Source organism: Tenrec ecaudatus, chromosome 12 (assembly GCF_050624435.1).
Source record: "Tenrec ecaudatus isolate mTenEca1 chromosome 12, mTenEca1.hap1, whole genome shotgun sequence".
Classification (NCBI taxonomy): Eukaryota; Metazoa; Chordata; class Mammalia; order Afrosoricida; family Tenrecidae; genus Tenrec; species Tenrec ecaudatus.
Genome location: NC_134541.1, coordinates 24,790,586 through 24,817,524, shown reverse-complemented (window position 1 = coordinate 24,817,524; position 26,939 = coordinate 24,790,586). Strand labels below are relative to the sequence as shown.

Sequence of the window (26,939 nt, the reverse complement as noted above, 5' to 3'; positions counted from 1 at the left end):
ATTCATAACAGCAAAATTATAGGTATGAAGTAGCAACGAAAATAATGTTATGGTTGGGGGTCCCCACCCCATGAGAAACTGTATGAAAGGGTCGTGGCGTTCGTTAGGAAGGTTGAGGACCCCTGATCTAAATAGTAAGTCAAGCTGAAGATGGTGTTGAGTCCTTAGCAGTGTGGGGCCAGGCCGGTTCTCCTTAGCAACGATGGCCCTACTTTACCCTAATTGTAATGGGAAATAGCAACTTTTTGGCATGGATTAAAACCAGTGGTGTCCCACCCCAGTGTGCTGATCTCAGAGGGCTCTGTTTGCTTGCCGTTTCTGAAGATACAGAAACGCTTGACGCGAGGAGAGTGTGCATGCATGTCCCCAAACAATTCTCTTTTGAAATTTTAACTAACTTATTGCTGCTGTTAGTGGTCTAGTAATAGAAGCGTTACGGGGAAAATACTCCCAGCGTTTTACTGCATTTTGTGGGAGAAACTGTGTGCTGCGGTGCCTGTCAGTTGTCAGGGGATCCTGGAAGGCTTTCCGAGTGTCTGGGCCCTCTCAGAGGTTTCCCGCTCTAAACTCCTGCCTTCTCTCTCTTTCTCAGCCCAACAGGGGCACCAAACGTCCCCGGGATGATGAAGAAGAAGAGCTGAAAACACGCCGGCGACAAGCCGCCCCCCGAGAACGAAGCCGCCACCGGGAAGAGGAATTGGCTGTAGCGGAAGAAGCAGATGACGACAAAAAACGGCTGCTGCAGATTATTGACAGAGAGGGCGAGGAGGAAGAGGAAGAGGTAATGTGGGCCGAGGGGCCGCCTCTGCTCTCACACAGGAGCTGTGCACTGCACCCACCAAGCTTCCCCTCTGGGTCTGTAAAGACAGAGCTGAGAATCCCTAGATCTCGGTGTTGCTGGGCTGGGGAAGGAGGGTAATGGAGTTGGGAAAGCACTTGGTGAAGTACCAAGAACACATTACAGGTTCCATTTGCAAATGATTCTGGGCGGCGGTTGAATGGTGTCCACGCACCAGCTGTTGGGAACAGCGAGGATGGGACAGTGGTGCTGATGCAGGGAAGGTCGGGGAAGGCTTCCTCCACCAGGCCAAGGGCATGTAGCCCCACAGCTGTTTGGCTTAGTGAATAGCATCAGTCAGGAAACCGGAAGCAGGGCACATGGTACAGAGGGAATGGCACTGGCAAAGCAACAACCGTGCTGAAGGTCAGTTGGTGTGGCTGGAAAAAAATCACCGTTGAGAGAAGGAGATGCCGTAGGGTCTGTGCACTCATTGCTGCCTCTAGAACTTTGTCCTCTTGGCCTGGCCTAGTTGCACAGTGTCCTTCCCAGCGAGGTCTTGCCTATCTGTGAGGTCGTCTGGCCCGTCCTCCCCTCTCGCTCTCGTCTCACATCTTTCTGTAGACTGTGGTCATAGCACTTCTCATTGGAAATGGTTTACTTATTTGGCTCCTATATCCACTCACTGCCATTGAGTCAGCTCTGGCTCGAGGTTACTCTGTGGACACAGTAGGACTGCCCCTGGGGGCTTCTGGGGCTGTACATCTGCCCGGAAGCAGACAGCCTCATCTTTCTCCTGCTGAGTGGCTGGTGGGCTCGAAGTGCTAACCTTGTGGTTAGCAGTCCAGTGCCTCACCCACTGTGCTACCAGGGCTCCTGGTAAAATGTAAGTTTTGTGGGCACAGGGACTGGCTGCCTTGTTAACAGCTGTATCTCCAGCACTCAGAATAGTGCCTCGCTCTTAGGTAGACTCTTAATAAATATTTATTGAATGAATAAATGGATGAGACAGAAAAGATTAGAGGTAAAATACCAGTGATTAAAAATAAAATGACCTTACCTTTGTGTCTTTCTAAATCCTAAAGCGTTAACTTGTATGTTATCGCACTCTGGCATTTTGTTCAATATGAATTATGGAAATAGATTCTTAAGAGCCAGCTGTTTTTTGGTTCTCTCCAAGACACGATGCTAAGTTTGGATTTAAAAGCTGGAGTGTGAATCTGAGAGGAAGAAGAGATTCATATTCCAAAAAGGTCTCTCCGGTGTTATGACATTCCCCTGTCCTCATTAGGCTTTGTCCTGGTGCTAATTTAGAGGTCTGCCTGTAAAGGATGGCGACACTCGGAAAATCTGTGGTGAATGTTCCCTCTAAGGGCAGCCCTCCCCCCACCCCGGCCCTCCCACGGCTGTATGTGGAGCACACCCACCTTCCTCCCCTCTCCGCCAGCTCCTGCTCAATCTGTTAGCCCTGCAGCAGCAGTTAATTGGCAGGTATACTTCCCATGTAGAGCAAGGCTGGTACCGGAGGATTTGGATAGTAGCTGTCATGGGTAAATGGTTCTTAGCCTGGGAGACAGAAATGCCAGGTGGGACCAGCCCTTCTGTTAAGGGACAGGGACAAAGAGATCGCTTTGTAAAAATGATCCATGGAAGTCCAGGAGTTATTTTCTCAGAGCTACCAAAGTCCCACTGGATGAAAACAAGCACTGGGTGCCCCTGTGGCGTCACGGGCGTCTGTAAAATATTATTGTCCTTTTTGTGCTACATCACCAACTTCCATCTTCCCGAAACCTCCCTCTGGTTCTGACATTGAGTTCTTGGAGATAGTGCAGTGGCTGACAACTGAGCCTGATAAGTCCCTTTCCCTCAGTGAGTGCTGGGGAGAAATGAAGGGAGGGAAGGCCAAACCCTGGAGAGGGGAGGACTTTGGCCATCCCCTGAGAGCTGTTTTAACTCTCTATAGGGTTTTTCTATGGGGCAGGCACAATATTGGCTAAGGGAAATAAAAGTGGTGGATATGAGGTCACTTGAAAGTGATTTACCCCATTCCTAGAAATTTAGATTTTAATTAAAACCCGGTGATGTCAGGGAGCATTGTGCCTGTTTTGAATAGTGACAGCAGCAGCTTACGTGCAGATCCTATGGTTCGTAAAACAATGTAGTGTAAATCGTTTCTTTGGGTTATCACTTTGACCTTGGAAGATAACATCTTTCTCCCTCCCATTCCTCTCCCGCCAGTTTCCACTGGGTGCCTGCTCTGTGCCAGCCCTGAACAGATAGATACGCACCATCCACAGGGTACACATGTCCCAGTGTGGAGTTGGAGAAGTTACACAGCCTAAGAACAGAGGTTGTTTTCATGGTCTCTGGGTTCCTAGGGTTATCTGGGGCACTGATTTGGAAAATTGCGAAGGATAGACCACATCAGTATTAGTTTCTTAGATATGATTTTATTCCACTAAGTACGAGAAGAATTCAGGTTCATAAATTATAGGGTAAGACAAAAGAAAAAAAAACATTTGACAAAGATTTAGGTATTAACTTCCAAGGGAATCTGTCCATGGACCCCTGGTGGCTAGTTGTTTACACATTGAGCTGATAATCATAAGGTCAGTGGGTTGAACCCCCATTCACTCGGCAGCCTTTAAAAGATTTAAAGGCTTGGAAACCCAAAGGGGCAGTCCTTCCCTGCCCTGCAGAGTCACTAGGAGTTAGAATAGAGTAGATGGCAGGGTGGTTTTCTTCTTGGTATGGGACGTTGTGTAACGTGCACAGAGACTGCAAGTTGCATACTGCACAGCCAGACCCAGCTTGGGAAGAGGGGAAAAGAAAATAGAAAAGGTCCATATATAGAAGATGTGAGGGCGGTTTAGCGTGTCAGAAATCTAAAAATAGCATAGTTTCCATAAGTACTTTGAAGGGCTAACTTTTTTTTTCAAATTATGCAGTATGCATTTCAGAACACAGTTTGATATATAGAAGTCAAGAGATAATTTATGATCACTGTTTCAGGGGTGAGGTTAACCCTAAGCTTCTTTGTAGGAACAGTTTTAACTTCTCTTTGAAGTGTTTCTGTGCACAGGGGGAGAAGTGCCGTCTTGTAGCAAGACTAAAGCACTTGAATGTTAATAAAGAAGTTGAACTCTGACAAACTCCTTTTGGGTCTCAAAACAGTTGATCTCTGTTTATCGAACGAGCTTACCACCCGTTCGCTGTGGAGACCTTGGAGGACAGAGAAGGTCGGTGGGGTTCTGAGGCCGTCAGTCTCTATGGGAGCAGAAAGTTTCATTTCCCTCAGGCAGAGCAGTCTGTGGGCTCCGCTAGCTGACCCTGTAGTTTGCAGTCAGACACATAACTCAGTACACCATCAGGACTCCTTATTTCTTGTACAGTTGCTCTTCTTTATGGGGCACCCCTTTTAAGATAACAAATTGGAACTGCTTGCCATTCAGTTCCTAATAAAGGTGAAGTGATCGTTGGGGGAAATTCCCTATTCAAATACATCTTTGCATCAAAGAACACCATGTGCAGTGTAACTCGATCTAAACATTTAGTACAACACAGACTACTTGAGTTGAAGCCACCGTGCACTTCCTGTATCGGGCTAGCGAATGCAGCGTTAAAGTGCCTTGGCTTTTTATGGGTGAACAGAGGGAAGAGCGGTATATGGCGTCTGTCCTGTATTTCAAAATCTAGAGCTGATGGAAGAAAATGGGGGCCATTTTTTGAATCAGCAGGTCAGATATATCCAAAAGCCTGACATTTGAGGCACCGAAGTGTGTGTCGGCCAATGTTATCTTGGCACGATTCCCCAGGCTCTTCCTGCCAGGGGAGGGACTTGCAGTTTTGAGCTGAGTGGCGCGGGGCTGGGCTGAGAGAAAGGCGCCTGTGGAGGTACCATCCATTGGCTTGGAGGGTTTGTGGACTCTTAGCCATTGCTGCGTAGCCTGTAGGTGATGCAGCGCGGTTCTGCCTTCAGGTTCTCACCATGTCTGGGGGCTTTGCTTTAAGCCGCAGACCCCGGGGAGGGGTACAAGTCCACCAGAGTACTTCAGGGCCCAGTAGTCATCGACATAATGTGGAAAACAGGCCATGTCCAAAACAAGTTTATAGGCATCTCCCACTTAAAACCCGGTATGTGAGAAATCCGCATTTATCGACTATTAAACTAATAGCTCATGTCTTTGAATGCTGAACAAAATTATGGGATGATTCCATGTGGTCCAAAAGGATCTCGTTCAGGTTCGCATGCTATCAGTTTCTTCATTGCATTTAGGTGCGGGTTACGGTCACTGGCTACAGAGAGACGAAGGCGGGAATGGGGAGCGGGTTAAAAGAAGCTGAGCGCATTGCAGCACGCTAATTTAAGCAGGAAAGTAAACCCAAGAGAAAGCGTTTCTGAAGTATGTGGAGCTGGGGGCAGGGGGTGGTTCCATTTTCAAAAAGTCACTGTGTCTACCTTCGCAGAGATGATGATGCTACTCTAGGAAGTAAGGAGACGGTGCATGGTCATGTTTGTGTTTGCTTCTTTGGGGGAGAATAACACGTGCCTGGGCATTGTGGCCGGATTCCACACACGTGTCTGCTCTTCTCAGCAGCCAGTGAGGCCTAGACACAGTCGCGGTAAGAAATGCAGTCCAGCGAGCCCAGCACACAGGCTGCCCAGCACTGGGGAGTGGGCCACATTTAGCCTGTGCCCCCCCCCCCAGGTGTGGGGGCAAGATGAAGACGCTCTATGACTGGCTCCAGGTTTGACCTTGAACAAATTCTTTACCTGAGCATGTCTTGCATGGACATCAAAGGAGGACACGATCAGAATTCATCAATATTCGGTAATATTGCTCATGAAATATTTGTTGAATTAATGAGTCTTCCTAACGCCACAAGCTGAGTCTCTTGTGCTACAGCTACGAGCATTGTGAGAGCCACCCCGACAAACGTAAAACAGCCAAGGCCCTCTTTCTAGGTGGCGAGACAAGGTGTCGACTGTGGGGTTAGCCCAGCGAGGCAGCTGGCAGCGTGGGCAGGACTTCGAGGACCCGGCAGAGAGGAGGTGGGGGGGGGACGGGAAGACCCGGGGACTGACGTGGCTGCGTCTGCTCCTTCCCCCAGGAGGAACCACTGGATGAGAGCTCCGTGAAGAAAATGATCCTCACCTTTGAAAAGAGATCGTACAAAAACCAAGAGCTGCGGATTAAGTTTCCAGACAATCCTGAGAAGTAAGGCCCCTCACCTCTTCACTGCCTTTTTCCGTGCATGCTCTGGAGCCCCTCGTACTTCATACCCACCGCGTTCTTTCTGACGGGTGCATCGCATGTCGTGATTTGGAGACATCGTTATTTATTTAACCGTTTTTCTATTGGTGGCCGTTTGGTTGTTTTAAATACTGGTATTGACACACAGTGCTGCAAGAAGCCTTCTTGTACACTTGTCTTCAGTGTACCTGTCTGTAGAACTGATGCATAAATGTTGAATTCCCATAGTGAAGGGTATGCACGTTTTAAACTTGGGTGGCTACTGCCAAATTTCTGACAATATCCTTTTAATACCCCGCCACCCTCTGCTGCATTCTGGCGCACAATGGACCTTATTGGTCCTTAGTACTCTTGATATTTGCTTTGTTATCTCTGCATTAACTTGTGTTTCCCTACCTCTACGCATTGGTGCTCAGTAAATACAAGAGCGCATGTATAGTGAATGTCACCTTTATTGTATGCCTGTCATAATCCTGCCCCCCCCCCGCCCCCCAACCAGGGATGCCTTGTGTATTTTGAAGTTACTTATCCTGGAGGTTGATAGCACAGGAAGTGGGTGGTAGAAATCCAATGGACAACATTGCCTTTGTCCACTTGGTCAGTACACTTTGTCAATCTAGAGTAATCAGCAGTGATTTGTATCCAGATAGAGTTTTCATACAATTTTAGTGTTTACATATCTGAACATTTGAAATCGTACATAAAGAGTTCCCTCGCCCTCACCCCCTCCTTTCCTGACAGAAGGCTCCTAGGAAAGTACATTGTGTTTTAACCTTGAACTCTTACTGACGCAGTTTCTCATAATTCTAGACCACTGAGGCGCAATTAAGATGAAAATTGCTAAAGCAGAGTTGAATGCAACTTTCCAGTTGCGAGCAGAAACATTCTCATTTATTTCCCTTTATATGCAGTTGTCATCTTGATCACATACCCAGAATGCCTCTCTTCATTTGGCTGCGTCTCAGCTTTAATTGACAATTCTCCTTAGGCAGGCTCCATCTACTTGGCACGGTATGACGTTCCCTCCGAACATCTTGCTGAGTGGAATGCGTTATTTCCCCGGTAAACCCTTTAGTAGTTCTATTCTGCAGAGACCGAATACTCGAGTGTCTTAGTTGTCTAGTGCTGCTGCTACAGCAGAAACTCAAGTGGATGACTTTAACAAACAGAAGTTTACTCTCACAGGCCAGGAGTCTGGAAGTCCAAAGTTAGGGCACTGGCTCTAGGGAAAAGCTTTCTCTCTCGACTCTGGAAGAAGGTTCTTGTCCATTGTCTTCTGATTCTATTTTTCCATGAACTTTTTGAAGCCCCCGATAGGGGCCCAGTGCTCATTGGCGTCAATCTTACCCTGGGTCTAGCTGGTTCTCTGTGTGTGTGGGGCCCTGGATCCACAGAATAAGCTCCACTCCTGCCTCGTAATACCTTGGCAGTCTTGCGGTCTCTCTCTTCTCAGTTGTTTCATCTCTCTTATATCTCAAAAGAGATGGACTCAAAATGAAAGCTAATTCTGTAGATTGGATCCTGCTTCATTAACCCCCTGGTGGTGCAGTGGGTGATGTGTCGGCCTGCTGACCATGGGCCAGCAGTTAGAATCCACCCAGGGCTCTGTGTGGGGGAAAGACGGGGCTTCATGCTCCCATACAGATTTACAGCCTCGGAACCCCAGAGGGGCACTGTGTTTTACTCTGCCCTGGAAGCTCATTCTAAGTCAACATTGACTCCTTGGCAGCAAGGTTTTGGCCTTTGATCCTGCCTCATTAGCATAGAGGTTAGAACTTACAGCACCTCTGGCAGGCCACAGGGTGGAGAATGATTACATAATCATGGCCTAGGCAAGGTGACATTTGGGAGGGGGGACAGTTCAATTCATCACATCCGGTTTAGGAGTTCTCAAGCTCTTTGGTCTCAGGACCCCTTTTCCCTCCTGTATTGAGTCCCCCAAAGTGCATATCTTAAAACATTCTAGAAAATGCAGAGGCACATCGATACCTATTCCATTAGCCATCAGGATAATGGTGTCATCTCCGGCTTTGAATAGGTTCATTCAAGGTGGCCCTTGCTAGGAACGGGCAGATACACTATACGGCCTCAGGACCTACATTGTCAACGGGAGGGTCTGTTACAACCCCCTTGGGATCTTGTTAAAGTGGCGAGGTGTTGCAGCTTGTCTGGGGAGGAAAGGAGACTTGTTAGCAGAGGCTCTACACTGAGAGAGCACTCTACCCCATGCCGTGGGGCTCTGAAAGCCCCACCGTGGACTCCAGAGAAGACAGGAGTGGCAGAAGCAAATCATGTCTTGGTAGTTTTGCAAAGCTAGCTTTGATCCTGCCGGCCTCCGTAAGGATTTTGAGCCACCTCACAAGGCTCTGGTTTGAGCGTTGCTGATTGAGTTGGATTAGAGAGCCACGTTAGTCTCCTTGTCAACCTGGAGACCTGGTGTGGTTGCTAGTTGAGTGGTTGCTATTAGATTCCATCAGCTCCTGTCGTTTTCCTGCCACCATTGAGCCTTCTGGTCACTTACTAATTCCTTCTGTGGTGGAAGGGGGGCATTCTGCTGGTTTGAAGCTAATGGACATGAGCAGGCCAGCAGAATATTCTCCATCCTGCCAGAGCGAATCGATGGCCCCATCTCAGCCCGGGTTGCTCTTTTAATATGTGGCTCTATTGCTTTCATGGTGCTCGGTCACTTGTTCTTCTCCCAGCTGCGAGCCGAGGGGAGGGGAGGGGAGGCCTAATCTCTGAAGATGGCCCTTCACAGAGTCATGCGGGCCTAGTGTAAGTGGACACGAGGGAGGGGATGTCAAGCAATGGTGGAAGAATTCTATTAGCTGTTAATCCTAGTTTTCCATGAACTTTTTGAAAACCCCCCATCCTTATCTGCATAAAGAGGAAAAGGCCTTCGGAGCGCGCGCTGAGCACCTGCTCTAGGCCAGGCTGTCTGGTGCATCACGTGCGTCATCTCTGACTCCTCCTCTTACTCAACCAGTGGAGAAGTGAGCTCAGGCTTAGCACTCCTTTGACCCATCGGCGCTCTGTGTTCCCATGGCATTTGCATGGGCATCACTGGCCTTACAATGAATTGGTTGCCAGAGCTGGTTTCTGGGTCTGTAACCCGGGCACTCCGGGGGGCCAGCACCGGGGATTATTTGTTATCTGTTACATCCGTTGTGATGAGCACCTAGTGGGTACCCAATTCTTATTTCCTGACATACTGCCAGGGCCACCCAGTCAGGATAGTGTGGTTCGGAGCGTGAACCAGGTGACCCCACTGGTATTTTTATGATTTTTGTTGTTGCTGCTGCTCCCCCATCTGACTCTGTTTTGTTGTGATAATTTTATGAATTTTAAAATAATTGGGTTAAGATCATATATTTGGAAGGACAATCTCAGGCTTGGAAGGAACCTGAAGGTGGAGAGTCTGTTTGCCCATCTAATCCCTGAGTTCTTTTTATATCGCCATTTATCAACTCTCTCCAGTGACAAGAATCTTAACTTCCAAAGAAAACCTAGCCCATCATTTGGCAGCTCTGCTTAGAAGATTTCAACTCGGATGAGAAAGAGTTTTCCACCAGTTCTCGTATAAGAGGAAATCCTGACTCCTGTACTCTCGGTAGCTTTCCTGAATTCGTCTCCATGTCCCTCCTAAGGTTTAGCTCCCACAACAAATCATAAGCTTTTAAGGTCATCTCATCAGCTTGGACCACTTGATCACTCCATATTATACTTCTTTTCAGCAGCCTGAAAGCATTTTCTTTTGGCAGTACTGCCCTCGGTAGGTATTTTTGGCAGGCATCGGGCACATTTCTGTCGTGGACCAGGGACTGTGCCAGCGCTAGGCATTCTCCAGTGAATAAGAACTAGCCCTGCCCTGGCAGAGTGAGCGCACGGTTCTCAGTTGTATTGCCGTTATGGCTGACTGAAACCTTCACATCTTGTGAGCACACGTGTTCCAGCTAAACTCTCTCTCCCGACCCTCACTTCTGCCCGCGGGTTTTCAGTCCAGTCCTGTTTCTCTTTTCATGTGGCTCCCAGGTAATTCTCCTCTGTTGGTTCCCATCACGATTGCCTGTCAGGAGACTTTTGAATTGATTCTGCCCACTGATGCTCACTTCTAACTCCTGCAGCTTTGTGTTCTGTGACATCAGTCAGGGTGGCCCTCTGTAGCTCTCCCCCCACCCCGCTGATGAAAATAACACCCAAGGATGGGAGTGTTCCCAGTAAGCCTGTGGGAGCCCACCAGAGGCTTCTCTGCAGATGCACCCGCATCTAATCCTTATGGTGAGCGTGGATTTGTTCACGGCGGTTGCCTGCCAATTCTGCCAGGGGACATCTTTTGCCAAGTCACTCTCCAGGAATCAAACATCTTTTTTCACGTTTCTTTGTTTGTTTCCTTGTGAAACCAGTTGTTTGTAAGACAACATGGAAGGCAAGCACAGTGGAAGACCCTTTTGTTCAAAAGATTTGGCTACTTCAGCTTTTTAAGAACCTGTATTTCAAAAAGTACCACGTTCAAATTACGGGACCAATCCTTTTCTCAGGCTAATCTATGCAACGTATGACAGAGGTTAATTTCCTTCATATCTGGAGTTTGCATAAATTAGTAAGTAAGTTGAGCAACGTGATAGAAAACTGGACAAAAGGAAGCACACATAGTGAGTAGACAGAGACATTCAATATAGCTTAACCAGCCAAGGATCTGAAATAAAAAATAAGCTGTAGTTCCCATCTGAAACTAGCGGAGCCTTTAAGAAATGCCAGCTGAGAAGAAAGGTGAGAAGAAGCAAGCACTTTATATTCCGTGGTACCTTTCTGGCAAAACAGATCCAAATCTGCTCAGATGTGTCTGCTCTTGGACTTGGCACCATCCTTCCTGGGACCGCGTCCTCACACAGCGATCATAGGTACATACGTTTTCCTGTCATTTGTTACAGGGGAGAAGTGCAGACCAAAGAGATTCCGTTCAATAAAGTCCGGTCCCTCCCCACAAGGGCATACTATGTGCCTGTTTAGAATGCACGAACTAGAACAGGCACTCCGAGCCACTGGGCGGAATCCCCTGGGGACCGACTGACTGTCTCTTCCTGATACACTGAGAGGACGCTGGGGCTGCGTCTGGCTCGGCAGAGCAGAGCTCTGCACCCGGTTGTGCTCCGAGAGGGGCTGTCAGGAGAGCAGGGGGAGGCCGGCCAGCACCGAGGGTTCCTGATGCGGAAGACTGTTTGCTCAGGGGAAGGATTCAGCCCTGCTGAAGAGCAGCGAGTGGTGTGATAGAAAAAGTCGACCAAATGACTTCAGCATGCCAGAACGTTCGCTATCAGCCTTATGGCCGGTTCAGAGGAATATGGGTGGCTTCTCTTTCTTTTCTTTGCTCTTCTTTTTAGAAACTGCCTTTATATGTCTCAAGTTGTCTCCAAAAAGTATTTGTTTAGTCAAGAAAAAACCCCCGAATTATTCTGATTAAAAATAACTATTGGGAAAAACAGTCGACAGATTTTCTAAAGTAGGGCGTGCTTTCGTAGCTCCAGGTTCTGTCCTTCACAGAAGCCAGCCTCTGGAGAAAGGCACTTTCTGGCAAGCCCCTTGGCATCTGGAAGCCCCCTGACTCCTTGCCCCTGTTCCTGTTCTTCAGTGTCTCGGTTCAATGAAGCAGCAACCTATCGAGACCAAGATACGGTCGACAGGGGTGCTGTCCTTAAACTTAGATTCCAACGAGATGATAGACATGTAATATATTACTAGGGCGCCATAGGAAAAAAAAAACCCAGTATAGTTCAATGTCACTTGGAAGCCCTTTCATGTCTCATAGACTAACAACAACACTAACAGCAGTGACAATAAGAGCACACTTGGGTTGTCTTTTTTAATGTGCTCGGCATTGTTCTCAGTTGCCTTATGCCTATCTACTCATTTCCTCTTTACCTGTAGGAGAGAGAGCATTATTAACCTCCTTCACAGATGAGGAAACTGAAGCATGGAGAGGTGAAGTATGTGGTTAAGTCAGGATCAGGCCCAGGCCCAGGCCTTGGGCTCCAGAGTCTGTGTCACCGCTACTTGCCCTCCATCCCTCACAATCAGATACTGGTTTCTTTGCTTTACATGAATTAGCTAGTTTCCTTTCAGAGCAGCCTTCCTGTCTTGTTCATCAAAGCTGCGTTGACATTTCTTATATGTCAAACACTGTTGGTCGGAGGAGGGTGCACAGGGGTGAATGCAAAGCAGTTCCTTTCTCAGTGTCTGAGTGTAGGTTTGCTGGCAGGTTCCCGCGTGGGCTGGTGAGCAGCGTGTCAGGCTGTGTAAGCTACGGAGGGTATGGGGAAGCTAGAAGCTGGGCTTCTGTGCGTTGGGGCCTGCCTTTACCTCATCGCACGGCCGAGGAGAGGGCATTTTGAAATGACAGGAGCAGAGTAATTGACCCCTGGTCTGCTTTCAGAGGAATCCATTTGAGATTGGTAGGATAGCTATATCCAAGACAACAGAATGAATGGCCTTACCAAGGGGCAAGGGCAACGAATTCACCAGGCTGGTGGGCAGATCATTGCTGTTGGGAAAGGCTTCGGGATCCCCAGAAAGGCAGCTTGTATCCGTGAGAGGAAAGGCGCCCTGTAATGAGATCTGAATCCACGATTGATTTTTGTAATGAGGAAATCGATTTCCTGAGGAAATTGTGTGACAGTATGATGTTTGGATGAGCGTACTTCTTGGTTGGTCCGATGTAGACACAGTGACAGATGGTCTGTGGGTCCAGATTCGGCTGTCATGGCTGCCTGCTTCTTTTAGTGATGCTGTCTTGTTTACCCTCCTAGGTTCATGGAATCCGAGCTCGACCTCAATGACATCATCCAGGAGATGCACGTGGTGGCCACCATGCCAGACCTGTACCACCTGCTGGTCGAGCTGAATGCCGTGCAGTCTCTTCTCGGGCTGCTTGGACATGATAATACAGATATCCTTTCAGACCTGCCCTGGGCAGGAAGGCTGACAGCGCTGTTTACTCCTCGCTTCTGTCGACCTCTGCCGATGTGTGTGCTCACGTCCTGGTTCCATTTCCATTCTAATTATCTCCCATCCTGAAACACATGCTGCTCTTTACGCATTTGAAAACCTGGCTTAATCTATTAATAAATCTCGGGCAATCCTTAATTGTCCTATTTGCTCTTATTAGTACTAGCATACATCCTGATGAATGTGCTCACACGGTAGCTGCATTCATTTTCAGCCTCTGGATTTGGGGACTCATTGGAGAGCGCCGGCCACATGGGGGCTTGGGTCTTTTGATGTGGAGATCCTGCTGCTTACCAGTGGTCCAGTGGCAGTGAGAGTCAAGGAAGCAGTGAACCATTGAGGACTTCACAGTAGTATGACCAGGAAGACAGGACTCTTTCTATGTCCTGTCCTCTGCTGTGTTTCCAGCAGGAGCTCTGGTGGCATAGTGGCTAAGCACTTGGCTGTCACCCAAAAGGTCAGTGGTTCAAACCCACCAACTGCTCCATGGGAGAAAGAGGAGGGACTTGGGTTCTGTACCGGTTTCCAGCCATGGAAGCCCTGTGTGTTAGACAGGGTTCTCTAGAGAAACAAAACCAGGACAAAATAAACCTACCTATCACAACTTGTCAGGTAGCTGTCCTCTGTCCTATGGGGTCGCTATGGGATGGAGTTGACTCAATGGCAACAGGTAGCCAGAGTGCCTGGGAGCATGTGGTGTTTATTGAAGAAGCATTGGACATACGCAGAGGATCTATGTTGATTCTCAGCTGCCTTGTGTGTGGAATTTGGTGCCTCTGGTACTTGCAGCCAGAGTAACCAGCGCCTTTCAGTATCATCCAGAAGGCTGCAGGAAACCGTCTCAGTTGTGAGCAAAGTCCCTGATACCCAGTAGGCACTTAGTACATGGTAAAGGTCGCTGAGCCTGAGTCCTGACTTCCAGAAGCATCTGGTACTGGGCCGCTTCCGCCTGATGTGCGGCAGCTCTGGGTGCTGCACAGGTTCTTTGATGTGCCTGTGGCCTTGGTTATGTTCATTACACCAAATTCTCTTCCAACCGCTTTTTGTTTGAGTTGGGATTTCTAAAGGTAAGAGACAAATGGAGTTAGTCTGCATGAGTGATATTCATGGGGAATGTGCTGCCGCTGTGCTTCCGCTTCGTGTTATTTTCTTCTTTCTGGTAAGCTCTCTCCTGAGAGCATGTCTGACTAGGTTCTCTCCTGCCCTGATAATTCTCATAGAAGTAAATCAGTGAGTAATTTTAATGTAGGCTCTCTTGAAGAGTGCTCTTCAGATGTTGCGGATACTTTCTGTAAGTCAGACATTATTAAGGCTTACTCGGAAGTCCCCAGACTGAGGGCTGGGTTCCCCGGGCGTCACTGGGTGGGGGTTCTGGTTTGTACGGGAACCCAAGCCTATCTCCGCTTATGTTTGCTCTAAGCTGGCATGCGTTCATCCCGTAGATATTTTTTTGAGTGTTTCTAGCGTGCTTGACACTGTGCTAGGCCCAGAGGAACCAAAGGCCAGTATCTGAATCCATCGGGGAGCATCTGTTGGGTTTTCTACCCAGTGACCGGCGCTATTCAACACACTGGCCACGGAGTTTCATCGCTGAAAGTCATGGTTATGTCTGCACATTGCAGTTCACTTACAGAATGTTTAACGTGTTCGTGGTTGGAGCCCTCCCTGCCACTTTGCAGGCTGCTCCCATCAAGAACACAGTCTTGGAGACCCTCTGGGGGCGTTCTGCTCTGTCCTGTGGGGCCGCTAGGGCTTGGACTCAGTGGCAGTGGATGGAAGTGTTTCAGAACAGAGTAGACTGTAGAGATGACTTAGCACAGAGCCTTGCTGATTGGTTGATGAGTCTGGTGCTGGATTGCTACTGGATGACAAGGCCAAGGCTAGTCCTCCAGTCTTCTGACTTCCAGCCAGGTGTTCTCTCGTAGGCCTTTTGAGCACCAAAGAGTCCGTTTTCCCTTTGGAATTTACTGTGTCCCTGACAGAATTCCATAGGCGCCTGTTTCCCAATTATCAGTATAGAAATTACCTTATCTGTTTCTGGAAACAGGGCGCTCATTCTTTTTTCCACTGCTGCTAACTTAACATCATGGTATCAGCTTTCTGACGTGACGGGCACTTTGCTGTCACCAGCCCAGTTCCTGCTGGGGCAGAGACTGACACAGGAAAGCATCTTCGACAAGGCAGGGCCCAGATGTTCAAAGTTGTTCAGTTCTGGTCTTTAAAAAGAAAAGGAAGTGCCAAGTTCCCCTGTGAACACCGATGGCGGTGTCTTTTCCTCCCATTTGCTGACAGCTGAACCTTCACCCCACCGCCCTAATGCTGTTTTTCAAAATCTGACGCTCAAGTCTACCCTCCTTCAAATACAGCGTGCATTTGAGGAAAAAGAAGTTTTTAATTGCCTTAATTTTAATTAGATGCAGCAATTAGAGCAAATGTCACCCTTCTCAAAGTATCCTTTTTCTGGAAAGTGGCTCCAGGAAAGGGCAGGCCCTCGTGACTAGCTGCCGGCGTGTTGGGCGCACACTGTCCCCGGGAGGTTGCTCCCAGCTGCTCTTCCCTCCATCTGTCATGGAAAGTTTTCTTCCCAAAGTGGCTGCTGAACACAGTTTGCTGCTATTCAGCCACCACTGCCCCAAACACCTTACCATGAATAAGCAATGTCCTGGTGGTCACAGCTTACATTTAAAAAAAATCATTTTATTGGGGGCTCGTACAAATGACTTACATTTTTAATCTTTTTTAGCTCTTCAGTTGTCAGCCAAGGCCATTCGTGGTCGGCTGTGTTCCTAGCAAGCACAGGTCATCTCTGCGCTGTCCTCCTCTGCGAAAACATAAACTCTCGGTGTTTTAATTGGATCTGAGGCTGGCCTGTCGTAACCTTAAGAGGCGGAGGATGGGAGAAAACAGCTTGTGCCTCGTCCTTTCAACCGTGAGAAGCTGCTTCGGAGTTTATTCTGGCGCTCTGCATCACTGCTGCTGGTGAGGGCTTGTCAGCGCTTCTGCCCCTCCTCTCCCCCTGGAGAGGCTGGAGCCCTGCCATCGGTTGGCTGCAGAGCCGAGCAGAATTCTGGTCTGTGCAGAGCACCTCTGGGGCGGGGAGGCGGGAGGGAGGGCCACCCCTCACACTGTCGGAGACTTTGTCTAAACACATCAGGAGGAGCCATAAGGTAGCATCTAACCGCTGCTGCCTTGAAAGAAATAGTACTTTTTAAAACAATTTTTCCTTCCAAGTCCATCTTGTAAACATGTTCAGAGCTTTTTTTTCAGTGAGTGCTCTTTAGTGTGTTTGCAAAAAAATCGAAAGTCCACATAAACACATCCTCACACGATTTTGCCAAACGAGCGATTTGGGCGGGGTGGAGGCTGGCTTAAGTCAAACCTACTCAGTCTGCATAAGGGATAGGAGGCATGGCAGCAGGGGATGGTAAAACCCCAGAGGGCAGCCTTCCGCAGTCCCAAATCCATCCAACCCGGCGTTTGCTGTTTGTAATGAATGTGCATCAATGTCAGCGTTGTCAGTAGGGTCCTTTTGAAAACTCATTTTTGTAGCTCACCACCATTTACTGTGTGTGGTAAGCTGTGGCTGTTATTAGCGAAACCAGGACTTGGACCTCCATTTGAGAGCAAGAAGGGTCAAATTGCATTGCCAGCCCCGGTGCCTGTGTGGTCAGTGCCCTGGGATCCCAGCGTCCTGCTCAGGAAATGCACTGGAGACGGCGCTGTCCCTCATCTCTGGCCTGAGAGTGATCAGGGGCGGGGCATTTGCAGAAGAGTAAGCTTCTGAGACCTGGAGGTGAGGGGATTTCAGCTGTCTTTTCATGATCACGAGATGCCCTAGTGGCATAGTCATTATGGGTTGCGTTGGTAAACCAAGAGGTGAGCAGTTTGAAACCAGCAGCCGCTCTACTGGTGAAAGATGAGGCTTTCTACTCCTGTCGAGAGCTGCAGCCTTGGGAACCTGCTGGGGCGGTGCTGCCCTGTCCTCTAAGGTGGCCGTGAGTTTGGGGTTTCTGTTTTCATGGTGGCGGCGTGAATTGCCACCCCCCCACCCCAGATGTGGGAAGCGGACATGCTCTTGGTGGCTGCTCATTTAGTCACAACACAGTTAGGAGGGGAGCAGGAACGTGTCTTTATTAGCTTCTTAGCTAAGTGACTTATTCTCTAATAAAAAAAATTGTAATCTAAACTCAATTTATTCAAAGTCGGCCTTCTCTCCACCCTTGGTGATTGAGAAAAGCAAGGTCTCCTTGTAATGCTAACTGACGGCACCTGTGCAGTGAGTTGCATGCTAATATGCAGGAGATCATCGAGGGCTGCTGGGCCAGCTCATTTTGATCTGGAATCATTTCTTAGGAGTGGTTGCCAGCCCTACTGTCTTCCAAATTAGTCTTGGTGTTCTCAGACTAGAAAGCCAGGAGGACTTGCCGTGGCGTCTGGAGTTTGTAAAAGATTGCTGTGGGAACTTGGAAAACAAGGAGCAATCTGAGAATTTTTTAGGCCAGTAGGATCCACTGAACTTGAGCAGTTGGGGGCTGAGGATGCTAAAGGGGAACAAACAGCCCGAGACACAGACAGACAGCCCCCAAGGGACCAGACAGTAGCCGGGCAGCCTGGTGTTGCATCCCCAGTGCTGATGAGCAAGAATAGGTCTGGGAAGGGTCTGAGCCTCCTGAGGGACATTCCTCTAATTGGGCTGGGAGGGAGCTGGTTACGGTTCCAGCGCTTTCCTGAGGCACTGAGCACTGCCCAAGGAGAGCTGCGGATCTCTAGCTGTTCTTTTGCAGGGAGCGCTTCTCAACTTGATCCTCCCGGGGTCAAAACTACATCTGAAAGACTCTACTTCTGCTTGTCCTCCTCTCTGGTGTAACTTCCCTCATCATATGTTTTGGAAAGCAGCCCCTGTTACTGAGCCAAGTCAAATGTGCTCCAAAGAAAGAAAGATGAGATCCAGATTCAAGAATGAACCCCGTGATGTAGCTTTGGATCTTGTCTTCCCCAGAGATCGGGGGGGGGGGGAGGGGGGCTGCTATGGACATTGCCCCTGTAGCGAATGGTGCCAAATGCATTTAGGAGGTCCTGTAGAAATGCCAAGGGAGCGTATTTTCTTCCTCAGTTTGACCGAGGACTGGAGAACCCAGGTTCATTCTTAGTAGCTTTGTGCCTGCTGTCTACCTTTTTTGGGCGTTTTGGCATTCCTCTCTACTAACGGAGAGATATTCAATCATTGCCCTAATCTGGGGCTATAAGAGGCTCCTTAGGAATGAGCATGGCAAGACCTTGTCTCCTGTACCTAGCACATAGTGTCAGGCCCAGGGAAGGACAGCATGCTGGGAAAGCTGCGTCAGTGAAAAAGAGGAAGACCTCAATGAGCGGTGGACGGACGTGGTGCCTGCAACAGGGGCTCCGGCACAGCAGCGATTGTGAGGCTCGTGCCCTGGGGTCAGGCAGGGTTTTGCTCTGTTGGGCTTCGGGTCACTATGCGTCAGCGCTCCCTTGTAGGCACCTAACAGCCGTGACAGGGATAAAAGAAAACAGGTTTTTTTTTTAAGTCCCCACATTTGTTTCATTAAATTGTTGACATACTTTCGATCTGCACACAGATTCGTTTAATCTTAAGGAAGCCTTCTTGAAATTATTTTTTTAAAAGCGTTGGCTTAATGTACCTTTCTCCTTTCCCCCACAGTAATATATTTAACTTTGTTCCTTATGGGCGCATCCCATTGGAGACTCATGAGGTTAGCATTCCGTTTCTCCAGCAAGGCTCTGGAGTGTGGGATCAGACCAGGAAACACATGTGTGGACCCCAACCCAACAGGAAGATACCCCTCCTTTACCTGGCCTCTGTGTGTCAGGAACCATTTGTGCCCAGCTGACCTTCTCTCCTTTACCTGTTAGGGTACTAGCTATGACCCCAGTGGTGGACAGGTGCAGGGGGAGTGAGGTGGGAGGCCTTTCCACTCGACATGACGAAATAGGCTATCAAAAACTGTGTTTTAGTAATTCACGGAGAGACAGGCTCTCTGTTTTCCTATTAGACTTGGACGGAAGAGCCTTTTACTTGGTGAAATGAAATTGTAACTACAGTGGAAAAACCTATCACCCATGCCCATCAGCTGCTAGGCAAGAAATACAGGATGGGAGGCAGCCCAGGCTGAATGTTCTCATCAGGAATGAGGATGTGTCTGTCCATCTTTAGTTCCGGCTCTCACTCCTCTTCCTGGTCCTCAAACAGCCTCTGTCTTCTGGGTCACATCACATTAGTCCAGAGTTGATTATTACAATTCTGGACTCATTATTGACTTGCTGAAATGCTGCGGGGGGGGGGGGGCGGGGGCGGCGGTAGGGGGATTGTCTTGGGTATTTTTCTTTGTGTGTGTGTGTGTGTGTGTGTGTGTGTGTGTAAGATGGAATTTATATAAAATCAGCTATGGTTGATGAGATGCATATCACACCCAGTCAATAGCTGATTTCTTTTTTGTCTTTTCAACTGAGACAGAAAAGTAGGTAAGGAAATCCCCTGTAACAGTCTAAGAAAATGCTTTTCTTAGTAAATCTTGGACATTTCTCCTATTCCTATATACAGTCACCACCATTGTAGACCTCCTCCCCCACCCTCACCCCCCTTTAAAAAATGTTCCTGTGACAGGTTTTTGAGTATGGTATAGGTCGAATCAGACACATCTTACACCTGGCCCACAAGACCTTAAAGACTCAATAAAAAACAACAGCAAAAGTCTTGATCAATCTGCATGGCTGCAGCATCTCTGAAAGACAAAATTTGACCCAGAACGATAGGACCACGCCGCTGTAGGCTTATATTTTAGAGGCTTTCCGGGAGACAAAAGCAATGGTAAAGGTTTGGGCCACTCGGTGGGAAGACTTGACTGAGACCCTTTACTCCTCTGCTTCCCTGTGGCCGAGGGTTTTGATCTGTGTGGCTTTTGGACACACACGGCCTCATTTCTCCCCTGTAGGTCCTCTGAGAGAGGCTGGACAGAGACCATGCTACAGATGAGGAGACTGGGCTGCGAGGGAGTGAGGGGTCTGCACAAGATTGCATGGCTAGTTGTGGGCTACTTCTGGGGCAGAAAAGGCTCACCATGTATATGACAAGGCCCCTGAGCCCCAGCCGGCTGCCGCTCTTTGACTATGGCTCTTTCAGACATGTCCCACCCTGTCAGCCCCTTCCTTTGCATCCTTAAAAAGGGTCATTCTGATGAAACACACACACCCCAAAGGTGGCTGGTAACTATTGTGAAGTGTACTAACCCGCCCTCCCAACCCTCCCCTTCTCCAAATGGTTCTTTTCTTCACATAATTGGAGTCCTGCCCCTCCCCTTCCCTCCCCCTCCATGTGGACCTTGCCATCTCTCCGGTTTTGTTCCTGTGGTCTGACTTCCTAGCATACCTGCCCCCAGCTTTTCTGACCAACCCTCAATCCCGTCACCCTGATTTCCCGCCTGGTTTTATTGCTCGCTTCCCAGGTGTCTGTTGTTCCTGCTCTCTGCACCCCTCCTTTGTCACACCTGGTTGTTGCCTGTGGTGTGTGTTTTGTGTCTAATGTGCTCATTTTGTTCACAAAGACGCTGAGGCTCAGCATTCCCTTGTCACCCTCACAGTACAAACCCCAGCTCATCGCCATCCAGTCCAGTCTGTGTGTGGGGAGTGGGGGTAGGGGGGCTGGGTGGAAGGAAAGATCCTTACAAATAGAGCTCCGCTTCCAGTTTCCAAACGGCTGCTGCTTCTCTCGCCTGCGCTTTTCCTTGCTCTTTAACTTTATTTCTCCCCGTTTTTGTTTTTGTTTGTGCAAGTGTTTGTTTTTGCCTAGTGCTTCATTCTCAATTGTTGTCCATTTGTGTCCTCAGTCTTGCGGTATTTTAGGAAAGGGTTGGTGGGCCTAGGGCTTGTCCAGGGTAAACCCTCTCCTCGACATTCTAAACCCGTTTTATCAGGCCCTGGGCTCTGAAGCCCCCCTTGCCAACGCCAGCCTTCTCCTCTCGGGCGTCATCACTGCCTCTGAAGCCAGACTGTGCTAGGTAGTTGAGAGTAGCTAGCGCTTTATGAATTTAAATTACAAGGCAAGGTTAAGGGTGCTGGCCTATATATCACGGGAAAGGAGACCTGAGTGAGCTATCCAAAGTTCTGAAAATGCTGGAAAGGGCAGCGAACCCCAGGAGTAAGTCGCCGGGAAGGCAGCAGAAAGAAAGTGGGTCTGTGACCCACCCGTATCGAGCACCCACGGGGGCAAGGGCCCTGCAGAAGAGGTGCTCGTAAACCTGGCGCTTACTCACAGATGAACGGCGACGGAGCGATGGACAAGGAGAAAGAAAGGACCCAGAGACTCCCACCCAATGTAGGTGGGGCGACGGTCCGCATGCGCTTTCCTTAACAGTGTCCACATGTGTCCATAGCAGTGGTGGATTTGCTTCAGGAGTTCACAGACATTGACACCCTCCATGAGAGTGAAGAGGGGGCGGAGGTCCTCATCGACGCTCTGGTAAGTCGGGGCGCTGTGGGTTTGCGTCAGGCTTAGCCAGCAAGGGCGGTGGCACTGGGTACCGCCACCTGGGGAGCGGTCTGTGAGCAGCCCGGGATGCTGAGAGTAAGATTTGTACCCCTAAGTGAGGCACTCCACTTGGGGTTCTGTTGGGTGAGGGGTTGTCGAGGCCTAGAATAGACACCTGCTGTCGGCAAGCCCTTTCTCATCCTTCACCAAGAGCAGCTCAGACGGGTATCACCGAGGCCATTTCCATGCACAGCCTCGGAGCTGAAGCTCAGAGAGGCAACATGGTATGGCCCTGGCACAGCGGGCACTTGAGCCTGGGTGCCCTTGGCCTCCAGGTGCCTGTGCTCCCCCCTCCACCATGTGTTGCTCTTCACCTTCTCACAAAGCACTTTCCCAGGCACTTGCTTTCTCTTCCAGGGTTCCTGATCCCAAGGGGGCAGGGTGGAGAGACGGACGTTATGATTTACCTACAGATTCGCAGGCAGAGAGGAATCAGGACATTCACGGGAGCATTCACTAGACCGCTCAGCCAGGCCAGAGCCGCAGTCCCTGCCTGTAGCAGGCAGGCCCAGCTGACGCCTTCTGTGGGGGCTGAGCCAGGCCCTGAAATCCTCCCCGACTGTTGTCCCAGGGAGCAGCCAATAGGAAGGAGGCAGTGTGCGAGCCAGCGCCTGCCCCACCAGGCCCCATCGAGTCTAATGGAGGCTGATGGGTGAGGATATGCTCATGCAGAAATGAATAGGAAGCCTCGCCTTGGCCACCCAGCCGGTCCCCGCCACGCCTGTCCCTACCACACCAGAGCCCCTCTCACACGGCTATCTGAGAGCCGTGAAGGGCCCCGCCCTGGCCAGTGGCAGAGGGGATCTGGTCTCTGACACATCATTTGGTGTTCTGTCCACCCACCAAGCTGTCACCCTCCTCAAGACCCCAATGATTCTCTCCCCATCCCCTCCACCTCACCTGGTCTCTACCATCAGGTAAGTGCGTTAGTGAGCGCCGGTGTTGGTGCGTTTTGCAGAGTATCAGAGATTCTACTTGCATTGGAAGCACCTGAGCTGCTCATTAGGTTGCTTTCCTGGTTCCCCCTCCCCCCCCCAAGACCTTCCGCGTCAGAATCGGTGGGACTGTGGTGCCCCAAATGACGCCGAGGCCTTCAGAAGCATGAGAACCCCTTCGCCCTTTCTTGCTAAAGGTTCTCGACCCGAGAGAGCCCCATGTGCCATGCCCACTGCTGGCATTTGCTGTGAATGACGGGGTCACGAACCCACTGGATATGAAGAACTGGCTCGTACGGCGTGTGCAGCCGGAACCCAGCAGGGCCATCTGTGACTGAGCTTGATGAACATTTCTATGGCCGTTTTCCTTTCAAGCCCTTTCCTGGAGAGGGCTGCCACTTGTATAGAATTCTAGGCCTTTATTTCCTCTGAACAACTGTGCCGAGAGAAAAGGGTGATGTTGGGGGTGTCCTTGTGGTTTGAGGAGCATCTGAAGGCAGGCTGTGGCCCCTGCTCCCTCCCTATGTCCCCGCAGTGTCATCTGTGCAGTCTTACCTTCCAGAGGTTAATTACAGTGGCCCTGACGAAGCTTCCCGCCAGGTCCCCGGGCTGATTTTAATTACCATCCTTTGCTTGTGTGAATAGAGGAGGCAGAGAGCCGGGAACAGCCAGCCTGGCTGCTGCTTGCAACACGGCCCGGAGACAGAGGTGCTCACAAAGTCCCCTTTGTGTTTTCCATGTTGCCAAGCCCACCGACAAAAGCTGGATCTTAGAGATTTTATTGTTTGTACGGAAAAAAACAACAACAATTTGTCCTCAGCCTGGGGAGCCATTAAGTAGCTGCTGTACAGGGTTTGCTGGTTGTCGTGCAGAGTGTTTTATTATTAATATTACTATTTTAAGATTTCGACTCATAGCTTTATGCTGCCAGGTCTGGTGTGAATCACAAACAGTCGAGCATTTCTGAACTCCAGTGTCGTACTTATTCGTCTGCAGCCAGTCAGACTACGTCAGTGCAGATTAAAGGTCAGCGCAAGTGGGTGGTCTTCCATTTTTTACTGCCTCGCGCTACATTCAGGAAGAAATCCGATAAGTATTCTCAATCTGACAAGGCTTGAATTGTCCTCGTGGTTTTAATTTGGGGCCAGTATCCGAGCGAGGCCTGGGACTGCCGAGCAGAGGCTAGCGGGCGCGGAGCAGAATTGATGCAGGGTGCACTTTGCAGTGACTGCCAGGGTCTGTTTCCCAGTTGGACGTGCTAAGCAATAGAGCAGCGCATTTGTGGGGAAGCAGAGCTGTCCTGGCCTTCTCCGGGAGCTGTAAGTTTTACATTTTAGGTGATAGCCACTGCTGTCACGTAGGCAAAGCAGCGTGTATTTGGGCCCTGCAACACACTGACGGGGGGACCTGGGAAGCCGAGAGTGAGCGGGGTCCCGGCGGTGCTCTGTCAGTGATTGTCTGAAAAAGGCTTGGAGTCCTTGGGGATACGGATCTAATTGGAGTCATTTTTCTATAGGATGGTCCCCATAATTCGTCATGTGCTTGACTGCTCCATGCCACTCTGCCTCTGGGTTGGCATGACATGTTTATATTGGCTTCCTGGAATCCTCGCACTCCCTCTTTCAAGCCTAACTTGAGCCTGTAGGTGGGTTATAGACACCTGTGGATAAGCTCATTTTTGCTGAGTGTGATTCCCGCCAGAGGCATGGTCTAAGTTGTGGCTCTATCACTTACCTATGCATTTTGTGCTCAATTTTTTTTCCTATGTAACATGGGGCCAACGATAGTCTCTAACATACAGAGCAAAGCTAAAGTAAGACAATTTTAAGTAAGTCTTTAGAACTGTACCTGACTCAGAATGAAACACCCAAGGAATGTTGGCTATTTTTGTTATAAAGGTATTATGCCTGGACTCCAGAAGCACCTTAGACATTTCAGGGTAAGCTTACAGGTGTCATCTTCCACACAGTGAGATGTTTCTGAACGACAGCTGTGTACAGAGCACGAGACAGCTACTTCACAGGGTGGCAAACCCAGAAAAACGCTCCACCATGAGCTGATTCAGACTCATAGTGACTCTACTATAAGGTTTCTGAGGCTGTCAACCTTTTTTATTTGTCTGTCTGTTTGTTTGTTTTGAGGCTGTCAATCTTTATGGGGGCAGACACCCTCGTCTTTCTCCTGCAGAGTGACTGGGGGTTTAAACCACCGACCCTGTGTGTCGCAGTTCAGTGCTTCCCCAACAAGCCCAGTGCTTAACCGACACCACCAGAAGTTGCAGGCCTAAATGGAATATGCAAAGATAGGAAATTGGGGGGGGGGGCTTGTTTTGTTTTTTTAATTTTAAAAGGATGCAATAAGAATTGATAACACAAGGTAACGTATTGAGAATGTCTGTAAGAGACGCAAGCTTCTGTGGGAATGAGAACGGAGCCATCACCCATGAGAGAGAAAAAGCAAGGAGTGCAAGGTGCTCATGTTGACAATGGCCTCTGGGGGAGACGTCAGTGGATGTGAGGAGTCTGGCTGGGTCTTGAAGCCAGCAGAGGGAGGAGCAGCCACCACCACAGGCCTTCACTGTCACACCTGGACTCAGTGGAGTCCGGAGGTCCCTGTGCGTATATCAGGCAAGATTTACGGGAAGACTTCTGGTCCGTAAAAGGAGACATAAGACACACACACCCCCAAAATAATAATATCAATGATGTTGTAAGGAAATAAAATGTTACCTTAATACACAACATAAAAGGTACTAGCTTCTATGGAAAAGAGCAATGAAGTTGTTGAAAGGACAAGTGTAGGAGTTTGAAATGTAAGGTAGGAGCCCTGGTGCTGTAGTGGGTTGCACATTGGGCTAGTAACCACAAGGTCAGCAGTTTGAAACTATCAGCTGCTTCATGGAATAAAGATGAGGCTTTAAAAAAATAATAAAATGTAGAAAGCTTATGTAGACTTTGATAAGAAGTTGGTATGAAATGCCCAGTGTGAAGGGAGTAATTAGATGATTGTAAGGGAGCTGTGATGTGGTCTGGCAGCTGTGTGGATAACGGATCAGAGGAGCAAGAGTAGAAGCAGGGGGGCAAATTAGGATTTTATATCCAAGTTGAGGGTGTGGTGGCATGGACCAGAGAGTGGAAGTGGGCTGAGGAGGGGGATTTGAGCTGTCTTTGAATAGAGAGGTCAAGAAGAGAAGAATCAAGACTTTTGGTTGTAGCTCAGACAACTGGATGAATGATGAGATGTGGGCCATCATATTAAGTTTTTGATTCTTGTTAAATCCAGTAGAGATGTCAACTTCCAAAATTGCCCTCTAAATGATAAAATATGATTAGGCAGGTTGTAAACAAGTCTCTACCTTTTACATGATGATCGTACAACCACAACCGAGCCCTGGTGACACTTGTCAGGTAAGCATTGGACTGCTAAGCAAAGGATTAGTTGTTCAAACCCACCTGCTACTCCTCTGGGAGAAAGATGAGGCTCTCTGCTACCGTAGAGATCCATGCCCTTGGAAACTTTTATGTGAGGTCCCTCTGTGAGTCAGAATCGACTTGACACTGGGCTTGTTTAGTTTGGTTGGATACTATCATATGCATCCTCAAAAAATATTGCTTGATTAAGATTCAAGGTGGTAGCTTTTGCTTTAATATGAAGTTTCTGGAGCTCTGGTAAATGGACAAACTAAATCTTGAGAAAACTTAATAGGTAGATTGGAGCAGACAGAAAAAACAGCATTCCTTCCAACACCCTCCACCAACACCACCCACCCTCCTGCCTTGTGTCCATCCTTTTGGTCCAGTGGAAAAGGCTCTGTCTGCTGCCCTTGAACTTTGCCTCAACAACATCTGGCTGAATGTTGCCTAGGAACCCCACTCACAAGCAGAAGTAACTACTGTCTTCTCAGAAACCGTCAAAGGTGACATGGTCCTAACTTTCAAGGACAGGGTTGCTTTTTCTGCCTGGTGCTTTAATCCCTGAGCAGGACTTGTTTCTAGTCTGAAACAGAGTCACAAGCCCCGCCCCCCCACCTCCAAAGTAGGCATGAAGGCCCAGCCTAGGGGTTAGAGCAAACGGGATAGAATGCTAATTTGTGCTTCTTCTTAGGCAATAGCCAGAGCTTTGCATAATGGAACTGTTTTTCCAAGGGCTTTCTGAGCTAAATATAATTTGACTGCTTTTGGCCTTCCTGCAATCAGATAAACTTGCATTTAACCCAGCTAAATGTAAAGTTTCACACTCTGCAAGCTTCAAGAGGCTGCCTGTAAGAAGTTTGATTTCCAGAGCGAGCAAGCTGCTTCCCCTCTAGCCTGACACCCATTATCTACCCACAGCCATTCAGCTCCGGGGTTTGAGCGCGTGGCTCACTGCCACTGTCCCTGCCACTGTCCAGACCGCAGAGGGGA

General features: G+C 49.0%; 1 protein-coding gene across 1 annotated transcript in view; it reads left to right on the top strand.

The window, feature by feature from the left end:
• The window catches only part of CTNNBL1 (catenin beta like 1), a 160,277-nt gene that overhangs the window by 34,306 nt on the left and 99,032 nt on the right, over positions 1-26,939 (top strand). Inside the window, exons 2-5 of the mRNA XM_075528770.1 lie at positions 593-781; positions 5,891-5,997; positions 12,837-12,978; positions 21,437-21,532. Of these exons, the coding sequence (XP_075384885.1) occupies positions 593-781; positions 5,891-5,997; positions 12,837-12,978; positions 21,437-21,532 (534 nt within the window). The remainder of the gene's footprint in view (positions 1-592; positions 782-5,890; positions 5,998-12,836; positions 12,979-21,436; positions 21,533-26,939) is intronic.